The sequence below is a fragment of the Microtus ochrogaster genome, unplaced genomic scaffold (assembly GCF_000317375.1).
Source record: "Microtus ochrogaster isolate Prairie Vole_2 unplaced genomic scaffold, MicOch1.0 UNK96, whole genome shotgun sequence".
In the NCBI taxonomy this organism is placed as follows: domain Eukaryota; kingdom Metazoa; phylum Chordata; class Mammalia; order Rodentia; family Cricetidae; genus Microtus; species Microtus ochrogaster.
This window is the reverse complement of record NW_004949194.1, coordinates 1057874-1073395: the sequence shown is the minus strand read 5'-3', so window position 1 is coordinate 1073395 and position 15522 is coordinate 1057874. Positions and strand designations below refer to the sequence as shown.

The window sequence follows — 15522 nt, the reverse complement described above, 5'->3', positions numbered from 1 at the left end:
AAGAACCAACTTTTTGTTTCATTGATTCTTTGGACTGTTTTCTGTGTTTCTATTTTGTTGATTTCAGCCCTCAGTTTGATTATTTCCAGTCTTCTACTCGCTTTGGATATTTTGAAGTGGACAAATGAGTGGCATGAACACATTAATATAGTTATGTGGCCAGCACCAGCCACAAGGCCTTTTTAAACCTGTCCCATTCCCTCCATCCCTGTGAAATCTATCTATTTCCTTCTCTATGTATGTAACAAAACAGAGCATCTACTTATAGTCAATATTAGTTTACAGAAGTACATCTCAGGTGGTTGAATTTTCTCACCAGTTCCAAAAACTTCTGTAGACTCTTTAGGATTTTCTCCAAATAAGTTCGTGTCATCTGCAGACATATTTTATAGTTGATTGATTGGCCACCTTTCATTTCTTTGTTGTGCCTAATTATTCTGTCTAGCACTTCTAAGAGAAATCCAAGTAGAAGTAGCCACAGCAGCATACTTGTGTTGATCCAGATCTCAGAAGGAAAGCTCTCAGTGTGCCCACTGAATACAGATTTGGCTCAGTGTTTTCTACTGGCATAGTATTCTATTCCTAGTTTGCCTGCTTTCATCCTTAACAACCTTTATTTTAGCTGGGTGGTGGTGTCACTTGCCTTTGATCCCAGTACTTAGGCAGCAGAGGCAGACAGATCTCTGTGAGTTTGAAGTCAACCTGGTCTAAAAGGGACTTCCTGAATATCAAAGGCTACACAGAGAAACCCTGCCTTGAAAAAATAAAACTAAACAAAATCTCTGTTCATTTTTGTCAAGTGGCATCATTTTTGTGTTTCTTCATATTTCTATCTCTGTTGGTTCTGTGCTTATTGGAATATGTCTGTGTCATGTGGATCACTCAAAAGTTAGCAAATAACTATTGAGTACTCATGGAATTTTTAGAATTTTAAAAATGAAGTATAAGGCTCCATGATGTCATATGTTTTTCTCATTTGTTCTCCACCTAATTTTTTTACACAGAGTTTCTCAGAGAACCTGAAGCAAACCATTACCACTAGACTTGTTGACCATCAGGTTTCTAGGCTTCCAAAAAGTGATTTACATTAAATCCAGTCAATAAAGAAGGAATCCTCATTTTTCTAAAAATAAAATACATTCCAGAAACACCACCATTAGGTCTATACAGGGGTCCCAAATTCCATAGAGTAGAACTTACTTGGCTTTGGGTGATATATATGCATTTTTCACTAAAAATTTGGAAATAACTAAAACAAATACTGAAAGGTCATTAGGAAGCCATTAATTTCTTTCTACAAAGTGAATTCTCCAATTATTCTGTAACGCAAGTTTAAAATAGAAGTGATATAATTTCTAGTATTCACAATTTTAAATCTCAACCAGCTCAACAATTTTAAATCTCAACCAGCTCAGAATAAAATGCTACTAACAGTAATGTACTTATAATATAATATGGAAAGAGAGTGGAAGGCAAGAGAACAGGAAGAGGCCAAGACTGAGGAATGAAAATGGTGTAAATACAATAAACATGTAGAAAATTCTAAAAAAATACTTTTAAAAGCTTTTAAAGTAGTGAAAATAAGAGAGAGCTAAGGAGTGTGAGAGAACATGAAATAAATTGTTCCCATGGGACTGATCATAGAGAAAGGCCAATAAGCCTCTTCTGAAAGCACAGTCCATTTCTGGGCGACATCATTGAGCAGTCTTCTGATTCCTGGCAAAAGGGAAAGGTCTGATCTTTGATGTGGGAGTGATTTCTTTTTAACCTGTTGCTTTCATTGGTTAATTAATAAAGAAACTGCCTAGGCCCATTTGATAGGCCAACCCTTAGGTGGGTGGAGTAAACAGAACAGAATGCTGGAAGAAAGAAGCTGAGTCAGGGGGTTGCCATGATTCTCTCACTCAACACAGATGTAGGTTAAGATCTTCCCTGGTAAGCCACCTCGTGGGCTACACAGATTATTAGACATGGGTTAATCAAAGATGTGAGAGCTAGCCAATAAGAGGCTGGAACTAATGGGCCAGGCAGTGTTCAAAAGAATACAGTTTCTGTGTAATTATTTCGAGTATAAAGCTAGCCATGCGGGCGGCTGGGTGCCAGGAATGTATCCCCGCCGCTCATATTACAACAGATCTTCTATAACCTTATAGGGTCAGAGGGAAGTTACATACCATGTGTTTACTTTAGTGTAGTGTATGTGACAAGGATCAGGGAGGAACCAGGTGTTGTAAACTGAGACTTGTCAGGTCACAGCACAGACAGCTCCTACACTCTGTCCTAGAGGAGCTGCAGGAGGTGTGGCCTGAGTAAGGCTGTGGGAATCTGGGATAAAGCTGCAAACCTGTGTTCTAACACATAGTTGCAGAGACCATGCCTTGGCAGTGGATGGGAACTCAAAGTATGGCTGGAGTCTTCTAATTTAGGAGCTTGATAGGGGACTAAGTATTTGCTCTTATAACCAAAAGCAAGAAGGCAGAGAGGGGCAGAGGTTCAGCAGCAGGAAGTCCTTGGTGAACTGGAAACAGTAAGGGGAGGGGGAACCAGATTGTTTTCTGTTTAAAGCTTATTATCATTAACCATTGTTTCCTGAAGACTTTATTCACAACTGTGGCAGGGTCACCCTCTAAATGAAAACCAGAGCAGGGTAGACCACCAAAATGACTCAGTAGGTAAAGGCACTTGTTGCCAAAGTGGTCATGCTTATTTCAGTCCCAGATTCAAATTTGTGGAAGGAGAGAACCAATTCCCCCATATCATCTAACCTCCCTATATGTGCAGCAGAATTTTCTCATTCATACACTCTGGTATGCATGTGTAAACACACACATATTCTCTGTGTGTATCATTTACATATCTAAAATGTGTAAGAAATTGTAAATTTAAGGTCCAACTGGACATTAGCCTATTTTGTTACCTACAAACAATGAGATTCCTTCAAATCAGTGCCCTTGTGTCTCCTTCCTTCCTTCCTCCCTCCCTCCCTTCCTTCCTTCCTTCCTTCCTTCCTTCCTTCCTTCCTTCCTTCCTTCCAGAGCTGCTTGAACCTTTTCCCAGGCACTGGAACATTCCAAAATAACAGGGGCATTCTATACTCCCAAAGCCCTACTTGTAATGGACCAGAGGTAGAAAGATATCTAGAAGGTAAATCCAGGGTTTGACTGGGAAACAAATGGAAAAAGAATAGAAAGAGAAAGGAGGGCTGGAGAAATAGCACAATGTTTAATAGCACATGCTAGTCTTCCAGAGGATCTGAGTTTAGTTTCCAACACCTATGTGAAGAAATGTCACAAAGTTACCTAACTCCAGCTCCATGGGCCCAGTCCCTAGGCATCTAATACTCAGCTAGGCATCTTCTTCTGAGTCTTAGCATGGGGAGTCCAGCTGTTCCAATGCCCAGGACCTTTCACATCTCTTCTGATGGGCTTATGAGGTTTTGCAGGAAATTCAGGGAGCCCTAGGAGCAAGAGAGAGGCTATATGTCTGCCCGATGCGTCCATCTCCTTGGGGATTAAGCCTAGCAAATTGTCTCCTGTAGATGAGTATTAACAGAAGGTGCTGATCTGGATAGCTGTCCTGTACTCATGTTAGGGCTGTGTTCATATTTGAGGCTACCTTATCACCATGGCAACATTCATTAACAATGTGTGCTATCATTGGAAAAGAGACACAGAAAACAGTGTGTACAGCTGTCTCATAGGCCATGACTGTGTATGTCTATGTACAATCACATATCCAGTGTTTTCTCCCTGGAGGCCTTCTCAGGTGTATGTGGAGCAGGAACAGCTGTTTTGCACAGATGTCAATTCGGGCCATTGGCAGCTTGAGGAGATGTCTGTTTCTATGAAGCGATAACAAACAAAGAGTAAGCTTTGACTCTAGAACTAAACTACACACCTCTGGAGAATTCTGCCAATTCTAGGACCCCCAAACACACCTACTGGACAGGAAATCCTGTTTTCTAGCATGCTGCACCACAACTCCAGAAATTCAAAGGACAGGGCTTTGCATTGTACCTTGCAAAAGATCCTGCATCTAATATAGGGATCTCTCTGTTTAGAGAGTCACTGATTTCAAACAAGTTTAGCATCTCTCTCTCATCATATCCCATTGCACTCTTAAGAGCAGCAATCCATTTGGGGATTGGTCTTAGGTCCTAGGTGTTAGTAACAATGGTCTTATATGGAGAAAGTTAGAGACTTAAATTTCTAATCCAGGGCTGCCAAACACACCTGTCCCTTCCAGCTGTAGTTCCAGCAAGCTCTTGCTCACCACCCCTCTACCAGTCAGATCTGCATCTGAAAACATTCACCTGGGAAAGCTGGAGAGATGGCTCAGTGGTTAAGAAATCTGATTGCTTTTGTAAAGGACTCAAGTTCTGTTTTCAGCAGAAAAAGTTAAAGCATTTCCACTAAAATCAGGTGCATGACAAGGTTGTATAACTCTTTCCATATCTGAAATCAATCAAGAGAGTACTTGAAGTTTTAGCTTGAGCAATAAGACAATTGAGGGAGACCAAGCAGCTATAAGCTGGAAAATAAGGCTCAAAGAATCACTATTCACCTATGATATGATTGTATACATAGATGAACCCAAAAATTCTACCAGAGAACCCAAGAGCTGATAAATACCTTCGGTGAAGTGAGTGATTACTTAATGGTCTAAAAAAAATCAGAAGCCCTCCTACATACAAATGGTAAAAGCGCTGAGAAAAAAAAATCAGTGATAAAATACTCTTTAAAATATCCACAAATAATAAAAGCTATCTTAGTGCAACTCTAACCAAGTGTGACAGTTTTAAAGAAAACGCCCCTCGAAGGGAGTGGCATTATTAAGAGGTGTGCCTTGTTGAAGTAGGTGTGGCTTTGTTGAAGAAAGTGTGTCACTGTTTGTGGGCTTTGAGGTCTCTTTCACTTGAGCTTTGTTTTTCTGACAGACAGACCATTTGCTGTTGCCTGGAAGATGTAGGACCCCCACCTACTTCTCAAGTCCAATATCAGTCTGCACACCACCATGTTCTTCACCATGATGATAATCTACTGAACTTCTAAAACTGAATCACCACAATTAAATATTTTTCTCTATAAGAGTGACCATGGTCATGGTTTCTCTTCACAGCAATAAAAATCCTAACTAAGTCACCAAGCAAATGAAAGACCTTTAGGACAAAAACTTTAAGTCTTTGAAGGCAGAAATTAGAGAAGATATCAAAAGATATCTTACATGCTCATGCATCAGTAGGATTAACAAAGTAAAAATGGCCATCTTATCAAAAGTAATCTCCAGATTTAATGCAATTTCCACCAAAATTCTAACACAATTTTTGACAGAACTTTAAAGAACAATATTCAACTTCTTATGGAAAAAACTAACCCAAGATAACTAAAACAATCCTGTACAAACAACTTCTGGTAGTATCCCACCAGCCCTGATTTCAAGTTCTACTGTAGCGCTACAGTAATAAAAATTATATTGTATTGGCATAAAACATACAAGTAGATCAGTGCAGAGAGGGGAAGTGGGCAGAGGGACTGGAAGGAGAGAAGTCAGGGGAAACTGTGGTCAGGATGCAAAAACAAACAAACAAACAAACAACAACAAAGAAAACAGTCTCAACCAACTCAGGTAAGGCTGTACATTTCTGTAAGTGATTGTCTTAAATGGTAAAGGAGGACCCATACCACTGTGGGCAGAATCATTCCTAGGCAGATACTCATTGGTTGTATAAGAAAGCTAGGTCAGCATGAGCCAGAGGGGGAGCCAGCAAATAGCATGCTTTCTGCCTTGACTTTCTTCAGTGTTATAATATTTCTCAGTAGGAAAATGGACTCTACTCTCTCTCCTAAACTACTCTTTTTGGGGGATTTTTTTTAAATCACAACAAAAGAAAGAAACGTTAGAACCGTGTATAGGGAAGACACACCTATTTGAATCAATGTGATTTGTACTCAAGAGCAAAACCCATCAGCATCCTCTGGGCAAAGAGAAGGTGTGATTTAGATAGCAGTGGCTGCTCAGAAGGTGCATTACAGCCCCATTAGTGTTCTTTCCTATTTCTTTCATCAGAAATGACTTCTTTGTGTAACCCCAGCTGTCCTGGAACTTGCTCCATAGATGAGATGGGCCTGGATCCACATGCCTCTGCCTCCTGAGTACTGGGATTAAAGGCATTCATCACCATGCCTAGCTGTGTCCTGTCCTTTCACTCTCAAGAAAAATGTCCTAGGACTTTCCTCCTAAATTTCCTGAGCAGAAGGCTCCTCCTGAGAATGCCGGTTCTCTGGATTTACACCATTTCCAATTTTAGTCCAGGGCTTTCCGGGACAAATCCAGAGCCCCGTCTACACCCATACTACATTAGAAGGAATTACAAATCCTGAAAAGCACACTGATTAGGATGACAGATTCTGCATCCCACCTGTGCTGAATGTATCAGGGAATTTCACACTTGCCTTCTTGACCAGGCTTGCTATAGTCCTAGACATCAGATTGCAGTTTTCCCAGTGACCTCCAGGGGGCGATAGCAGGGCATTGCTCAATGCTCTGATAATTGTTTCCCTGTGCAGACTGATTTCCATCTCTGTCTTTGCTCACCTGGAACATCTTCAGAAGACCCTGCTCTGACCTCCTGGCTCCTTCCTTTGCCTGAGAACACTTTTTGGCATGGGGACCTAGAAGGCCTCCCTCCTCCTGGCATCTCTCAAAGGGGAAGACAAGATTATCACTAGGGAATCACCCAGGCAAAGGGCAAAGGTGGTCCAGGAAGATCAGGGGCAACATGAGCTCACCCTACCCAAAATTCTAGAATGTTGTCTTGGAACCTTCCATAGGAAGAGGGAGCCCACAGTCCTTTCAAGGACACACAGGTCACCTCCTGGGTCTCTTTCTTGGATCATTAATTTGACTGGTGTCATTAGTGATAAAGGATTGATCTTCATCCCTAGTCATCACTAAGCCTGCCTCTTTCCAGCCTCAGAGATATCTCTGTCACCTTCTTGCAGAAATTAAGTAAATACCATATTCCCAGAGCATTGAGAACACAGGGTAGGCTGGGTGCTTAGCTTGGTCTCTGTATCTCATGGACACAAAGGCAGGATGGAGGCTCCCTCTTTGGTGCTGACAGACCCAAGGCAAGGACACAGCAGGTGTCAGCCCTGGGATGAGTCATTGTTCCTGAGGGCATGGGGATGTTTATCATCACTGTTGCTAAACAAATGTTGCTTGGTGGAGAAATATAAAAACAAGCTGAGAGGGTTGCAAGACCACACTGAGAGTGGAAGGGGTTAAGAAGTGCCTTGAACTCGATCCCCACTCTCATAACCCATTGATTTCTAGGAAGTGCTCTTGTCTGAGAAGAATCTCAGCCTAGACGGAGGAACAGCAGAGCCTGAGTTCTGTGCTGGAGCTGAGGCTCTTCTCCTCAGAGGCAGGTCACCAAGTGGGAAGATTGATGGAGTCCTCTGTGCTTCTCAGCAAAGGGTGTACCCCCCGGCAGGGGTTTCTGATCACAGGTAAGAGTATCCACTCTCTGACTTTGTGGGGAGGGGGTCTCAGAAGCTGGCTGGAGTCTCCTAAAGAGGACAGGAGCCCAAGATGAGACTCAAGGTTTCTGTTTGCAGTAATGGGGCAGAAGTCACAGGGAGGAACATAGGCTCAGGAGCCTAAGCTCTCAGAGAATGGAGATGATGGTGGTAAGAGAAAAGTCTCAAATACTCCATCTACACAGCGAATTACATGGACAGCAATGTTCTGAGGACGGCTGTTCCCAATCATACAACATAACCCTCCGAACAAAATCAAAAAGGGATGACTGGCAAGATGTCTCAGTGTGTGAAGATATGACAACCTGATCCTAATCTCCCACACAGTGGATGGAGAGAACAGACTCCTGCAGGCTCTACTCTGCTCTCTGCATAGGTATTGTGGCATGTGCCAACACATGCACACCCTGACCTATGTGCCTACACACAGATTCATTGCATACATCTTCATATGTTCCCAAGGAGACACCAGCCTACACAAATACTCACACATATTTACACAAGTAAATCTATAATCATTTATTTCACACTTGAATGCAATTATTGTCTTAAGCTCCAAACCTCTGAACTGTGAAGAGAAATCCATGGAGACACATTCCTTCTTCCTTCCTTTTTTCCTTTCTCCACTTGTGCCTGAGTCTTTTCTAGGAGCTGAACCAGTCAAGAAGGTCAGACTAATCCTGCCTTTACAAATCCATGGTTCAATGGGGGCACTGGTGGCTCAGACCTTATAATTCCAGCACTTGGGAAACAGAGGCAGGTGAACCCTGAGTTCAAGGCCAATGTTGTCTACAGAGCAAGTTATAGGTCAGAGAGTACCTGTCTCAAAAAAATCGTAACTAAAACCATTACCAAAACCAAATACAAAAACAAAAAACAAACAAACAAAAATCTCTGATTCTTGTGGACCTGATGTCAGTATATCCAGAAGGTAAAGCCATGGATTGACTAGAATGACAATGGGAAGATAGAAAAAAAAAATCAGAAAGTGAGGAGTCTCCAGAGGAAGAGTTCAGAGAGGCTTTGTTCCTCACACCAAATACTCTATATGAGGAGGGATGTGAGCCGCTGAGGGGGATCCAGGCAGACATGTGAGCATAGAATTCCTAAGAGAGTTAATAACACTCTCAGACTTTGTCAATGGAAGTCATGTTGCTCATATCTGCAGAGGAGGGTGGGCACACCCCTAATCACACCAGAAGATGAGTTTAATACTGGTGGTTTTTCTCAATTCCTCTCTAGCCTCCCTTTTAACCCTCTGGCACCTGTCCATCACGGCCTCTGTGACCATTGAATCAGTGCCACCCCTGATGGCCGAAGGAGATGACATTCTTTTTCTTGTCGACAATCTACCGGAGAAGACTGTAACCTTAGTCTGGTTCAAAGGGCTAACAAATATGAAAGCTGTGATTGCAATATATGGACGGCACATCAATTTAAGTGCATCTGGGCCTTTGCACAGTGGTAGAGAGACAATATATTACAATGGATCCCTGCTGATTAAAAAGATTACCCAGAAAGACACAGGATTCTATACCCTACGAAGCTATGATAAGTATTTAAACATCATATCAACAACATTCACATACGTCCATGTTCACGGTAAGTGATTCGTTGTGAACTCTATGAGCTGGGTGAGGGTATTTCACTGGGCACACACAGGAGAGAGGTCTGTGCCTACTGTTCAGATGCATTGTGCCCCTGTGTTGGAGTCTGAGCATTTAGTTCAGGGCACAGGCATGTACGGTATAGAATAATGGCAATAGTTTAGAATCCTTCATTTGACTTCACTTTGCACAGAGGTGGATGCATGGTGGGTAAGTCAGACAAGGATGTCAGCCTCTGTCTAGACTCTAGGCATTCTAACCAGGAATGTTTCCTTGCAAAAGACCCCAAGGGAATTAATATTGTCCTTGGTTGAGGAAAGCATGTGGTCCTCACAGAGATGGGAGCCCAGCATGCTCTGCCTGTACACCTCTGTCTCAGACTCAACTCTAGGAATCCATAAGAAGATTTTTATAAGTGTTGGATTTTGACTTTCTGATGACAAGGACAGTGCTCCCTAGTAGTCAGAGTCTGTGATGTGTGGAGCCAAAGAGGGCACTGTTCTGAGAGCCATGGCTGGGCTACGTACCTTGGCCACCTCCTTCAGAGAGAGGAGTTTAGCTCATCAGGTCTCCAGGCTGTTTACCAACTGTCCTGTTGGGCTTATAAGATTTTACATGAAGGTCATGGTCCCCAAAGAGAGGAACCCAGGAAATAATTTGTCCTGACAAGTGTTCATCCTCCGTGTCCAGCTCAGGGAATCCTCTCCACCAGCAAAAGGCTACAGAATGTGCTGATATGACAGCTTCCCAGACATGAGCTGCAGTTCCCCTGGAGATCGCCAGGGATGTTATCAGGAGACGCAGTGAATTGGCAGAAAAGTATTTTCCAGAACCAGGAACTTATCTAGTAGCCTGGCTCCTCTCCTGTTTTTAAAGACCCAGAAATCAGGGTCACAGAATTCTCAGACCTACCAGCTGCTTAATGTGCTTGCTACACTGCCATGAGAACACATTCTGTTTATCACTTTATGTATTTCCTTTGGGAAATATACAATATCCAAGGGGAGTCAACTAAATAGAGATACAAGGCAGCACAAAAAGGCCATGGAGCACACTGGCATACCCATTGCACAGCTCAGCAAACAGAGGAAGTGGGAGCACGGTCTTGAAAATCTTGCACAGATGAAGGAGCTCATAACCTTTTTCCAGGAATCAGGTCACTTCTGAGATGTGAGACTCCTGACACATCCTGGGCCTTTGACCCCAATTACAACCCAGTCTGATGGTGACTCCATTGAGAAAAGTTTTTTTTTTGTTTTTTTTTTTGCCAAACATCACTCACCTGGTCCCTTTGGAACTTCAAAGACAGTTTTGCCACCTTCCAGCTGGGAACAAATTCCTTGTTACTAGAGCACAAAAAAACAAAACAAAACAAAACAAAACAAAACAAAAAAACAAAACAAAAAAAACAGGACAGACTGAGTGCCCAGTTTTGGTTTCTTTTTCACACAATTGTACAGACTTTTCCATTTTGGTGCTGAAAAACTTCAGCAAAAACATAGCAGAGTACAGGTCCAAGGTCAGCTGCTATTACCTCATGTCCTAAGGATGATTATTACCCTTGACTTTCACTCTGTGTTCTAGGGGTCAGAAACAGAAAGATGGAATGGGAAAGGAACATGGTGTAGCAATGGAAGTGGAGAGGCAGAGCAGTGTTTTGATCACAGACCCACCCACAGGCAATGGGACTCTGGGAGATGGTCCTTCCAGGGAAGAGACTCAGCTCGGATGGGGAAAGTACAGCATTGCTTGGGAGTTATCCTGGACACTATACTGAGACAGATCAGCTAAACCAAACAATGGAGGCCCCCTTTGTACTCCTCTGCACAGACTGTATCACATCTCAGGGGCTTCTGCCCCCAGATGAGGGGAAAGTGTGTGAGAGGAGGGACTGGCATGCTGTCTAGAGTCTCCTGGGTCGCACAAAGACATGCGAGGAGTCTCAGTGCTTGTAGGGGAGAAGATACAGTTTGGAGAGAGGTTCAGTATTAGGATGCTCTCGATGAGTATTAAACAGTAAGGGTGGAGGAGAAAATATTCTTCCAAACAGTTAGTAAACATGAACGCAATATTCTGAAGACTGTTGTTCTCAGTTTGATGGGCAAATAAAACAATCAAGCCGATGTGTATCACTAACATGGTCCAATGGATATGGGCATTTGCTTTATAGTCGGAGAAGCTGAGAGCAATGAACAGAAGTCCTCTTACTTCCACTTAAATACTGTGTCCTGGTATACACCCACACTAGTATAGGCCTTACACTACTCAAACACAAATATAATATGTAAATAAGTGGAAAGAATCAAAGCAAATGGAATGATCCAATACTGTATTCACAAACGTTTGAGTTTCTTAAATAAATCCCTGAGCATACAGGGTTCTGGGATATCAATTCATTCATTCAGTCTCCACGCGTATTTGAGTTTTTTCTAGGCAGCAGTTTCTTTTTAAAGTATAAGATAACTCATGGTTTTTTGATGCTCCAGCTGATGATGGACTTGAAATAAAAAAAAAAAACTAGCAGGTAAATTCAAGTGTTGGCTGCAACCCCAAGTGAAACACAACAACAAAGTCAGAGAGTAAAGACACAACATATGTAGGGGAAGAGTTTGGGCAGGCACCAACCCAACATCATCCACTGTAAATGTGAGATGCATCTGATGGCAGACAGTAAGTCAAGACATTGTTGACAAATGAAGAGAGAGAGCCATATAGTGGAAATGACAGGTGTGGACACTGAGAACATGAAGGTCGTGTGCAGACCTGCAGCAAGCAGGACAGGAAACACTCCCCCACAAACATAGGCTGAGCAATGGACACAGATGTTCATGACACAGGGCCTCATCTTAGTCAAGCACAAAAGTTCCACTTTAGTTGGCTCTACCTCTTCCCTTTTAGATTTCCTTTGGAACTGCGGGCGCCATGCGACCTCTGCCCAGCCCACTATTGAATCTGTGCCACCTATTGCTGCTGAAGGGGGAAGTGTTCGTCTACTGATTCACAATCTCCCGGAGAATCTTCAAGGCTTTGTCTGGTTCAAAGGAATGTCTGTGTTCAGGGACCATGAGATTGCCCGAATCACGACAGACATGAATTCAAGTGTGACGGGGCCTGCACACAGTGGTAGAGAGACATTGAACAGTGATGGATCCCTGTTGCTTTACAATGTCACTCAGAACGATGCTGGATTGTACACCCTACGAATTATGAGTACAGATCTGAAAAGTGAAGAAGCACATGTACAACTCCACGTGAACAGTAAGTGATTCACTATGATTCTTCAATGCTAGGTGGGGTTTAGATACACAGGACTGTTGTGATTGGCCTAGCCTCCTTTCTTTCTTCACTGTGTCTGTAGGTGGAGGTTTGTGCACTTAGTACAGGACAAACATGGTAGAAACAAACGACCATAGATTAGTTTCCATCTCCTCACTCCTCCTGTACCAAGGAATACCTTGATGTAATCATCCTAAAATGTTAGCATCATCTCAGTCTCTTGGGTCTCTAAATGGGGAAAGTCTAAGCCTGCCTTCTTTCCAAGGCTGGGATAAAGTGACCAAAGGGAATATTTTTCCAGTATTCTACTCTTATTTATTGTCAAAACTGATAGGAAACAATGATTTTTAGGTCATCCATGTCAAAATGGGGCATATATTAGCTCCATATTGAGAGTGTTATAAATGAAATCCAGGAACTGGTAGAGATAACATGGAGGAGTGCTGCCTACTGGCTTGCTCCTTGTGGCTTGCTCAAACTGCACTCTTATATCACCTAGGATGGCTTGTCAGGGATGGAACTGCCTACAGTGGTCTCAACCCTTTCATATCAAGTCCCAATTTAGAAAATGTACTATAGTCTTGCCCACAGATAGATCTGGTGGTGGCATTTTCAACCGAGGCCTTGTCTTTCAAGCGACTCTCCTTTGTGTCAAGTTGTCATAAAACCAGCCAGTCTGGTACCCACACCTTTTTAAAGACCCGAGTTTTCCCTGAAGACCAGACAGCTCCCAGATCCCACCCAGACCCAGTCCTGGGGGCTGGCAGGCAGAGAAAGAAGGGCATGTATAGTGTGATGTTGGGGGTTGAATGGAGCCACAATGGAAACTAAAAAAAAAAAAAAAAACTATAAAGTGAAAATCCCAGTCATGCTGAGTTCAAGGGAGACATCATCTCAAACCTCACTGTGCATGAGTGAGCAGTGTCTGACTGGAGCAGTTAGAGAACAGCTATGAGGACACCCGAGGGGGAGGGAGAGTTTCATAATGAGGAAATGATACTGTTGGGAACATACATGGAATGCAGGAGGTCATGTTGCTGACCTTCATTAAGTAGCATAGACACAGCTGCAGTTCTAGGTAGAGTGAGCGGGAAACCCATCTGCTCAAGATGGAGGTCATCATCCTTTTACCATGTACAGTGAGCCCCACGTGACAGCTTTTTTCTTTCCCCTTCCAGGCTCCCTTTTTCCATGCTGTAACCCTCTCACCTCTTCCCAGCTCATGATCCAACCAGTGCCTCTGTATGCTAATGAAGGGGAAAGTGTTCTTCTCCAAGTTCATAATCTTCCAGAAGATCTACAGGCCTTTACCTGGTACAGGGCAATATATAGAGTCCCATATTTTGAAATTGTCAAATGCAGCAGAGTACTGAATACCACCACCTGGGGGAATCAGTACAGCAGAAGAGAGACTGTGTACCCCAACGGATCCCTGCTGCTCCAGGACATCGCTGAGAAAGATGCAGGAATGTACACACTAGAAATTTTGAAAAGTGACTTCAAAACTGAAAAAGCTTATGTGCAATTCCATGTGAACAGTAAGTGACTCTGTGGCTTTCAGCTGCTGTGTGGGGCTTATCTTACTGCATACACTAAACTGTCAGAACTGGGCTGTGCCTGCTCTCTTCCCTACTACAATGTGTTCCCACCATAGGGTGTGGGTACTTACTGTAGGAAACACAGCGGGTGGACAAACAGCAATAGGACAGAATCTCTCACCTGTCTTTCTCTGCACAGAGCAGAATGTATGCTGGGTAACTCAGCACAAGGATGGCAGCCTCAGTGCAGATTCTTGAGACTGTCGCCATACACATAGCTTTAAGACAGACTGTGCAAGTCAAGTAGACAATGGATGAGGGAGCCATGGGGTTCTCACAGAGAGCAACAGGAGCCCTGACTCCAACACTTCCCCTGGCTGCACTCTAGGTTATACTGGGGAGATATTTGTCACTATCTGTTCTGATTTCCTGTTAGAGCTGACAGGGAACAAGGCTTTGCTGATTCTCCAAATCCCTAGGAGTGTAGAACCAGCTGTGTACTGCTATGACAGCTGCAGTGATATAAGCCATCTCTATATCTCCTTCTCCTGAGACTCAGTGGACAGGTGTCTAAGCCACTAGCCTACTGTTCTGGTGGGTTTATGAGACTTCACAGGAAGAAAGTCAAGGCACCAAGGGAAGAAACAGTGGAGGCAGCTACTCCAGGTTCTTTCTTCTCTTCATGGGTCCAGTCTAGGGCATTTTCTTCTGCAAGTAAATAGGAACAGATGCTGCTAATGTGAGCCACTCCCATCCCAAGGACAGACCATTGCTCATAACTAAGCTTTTCTCGTGTACCCAGCAATAATCATGCACTGTGTGTCATATTACAGAGAAACTGAGTCACAAGAAACAGTGTATGAATCAGGGTGACGGAGTCCCTGGGTGGCAAATCCAAAGCACAAGATTTGTCTATAGTCACAGCTTCAAACTCTGCCCCCTGGAGGCTTTATTAAGTATGAACCAAACAAGGGCTCATTTAACTCTCTGGACTCCTGTCATTTGGTATCCTCCTCTCTTTCTTCACAGAGTTTGTTGAACAGCCCTTCGTGCAAATCGCTAATGGCAAAGTCTCATCACAGAGATCTGTGATCTTCACCTGTGTTTCACCTGACACTGATATCTCCATCCACTGGATCTTCAATAACCAGAGTCTTCAGCTCACAGAGAGGATGACTCTGTCCCCAACAAAGTGTGGACTCAGAATAGATCCTGTACAGGTGGAGAATTTTGGAGAATATAGGTGTGAGGTCTCTAACCGAGTCAGTTCAAAGACCAGTCTTCCAATCTCGTTTCAGGATGAATAAGTAACCTTTCCTCTCCTCCTACAGCAGAGTTTTGTTAATCAATGACTTACTAATCAGAGAAAAGTGAAATTGATCAGTTATCACTCAGGTATATCCAGTATGGAGACTCATATCTATAATCCTGGGATACATATGGTACAAGGGCAGGCCAAGATTTAATTTGAGTCTGTCTCCAAAGGAAATACACTATGGTAAAATAAAGGAAAGGAGTTAATAGTTTAGGTTGTGGATTAAATATAGCCAGTCATCAGAA

General features: G+C 43.1%; 1 protein-coding gene across 1 annotated transcript; it reads left to right on the top strand.

The window, feature by feature from the left end:
* Nucleotides 1-7450: 7450 nt before the first annotated feature.
* LOC101990229 (pregnancy-specific glycoprotein 22-like) lies at nucleotides 7451-15269 on the top strand. Its single transcript, XM_026777984.1, has 5 exons — nucleotides 7451-7511; nucleotides 8784-9143; nucleotides 12047-12406; nucleotides 13603-13962; nucleotides 14992-15269. The coding sequence occupies exons 1-5, from the start codon at nucleotides 7451-7453 to the stop codon at nucleotides 15267-15269; spliced, it is 1419 nt and encodes a 472-aa protein (XP_026633785.1).
* The last annotated feature ends 253 nt before the right edge of the window (nucleotides 15270-15522 follow it).

What these genes read in the sequence shown, in the direction of transcription:
- LOC101990229 (XM_026777984.1), top strand. Translation starts at nt 7,451, where the DNA reads ATGGAGTCCTCTGTGCTTCTCAGCAAAGGGTGTACCCCCCGGCAGGGG. An exon ending in GCAGGGGTTTCTGATCACAG is followed by an intron (nt 7,512 to 8,783) that starts GTAAGAGTATCC and finishes ATTCCTCTCTAG; the next exon opens with CCTCCCTTTTAACCCTCTGG. An exon ending in TGTGCAATTCCATGTGAACA is followed by an intron (nt 13,963 to 14,991) that starts GTAAGTGACTCT and finishes CTTTCTTCACAG; the next exon opens with AGTTTGTTGAACAGCCCTTC.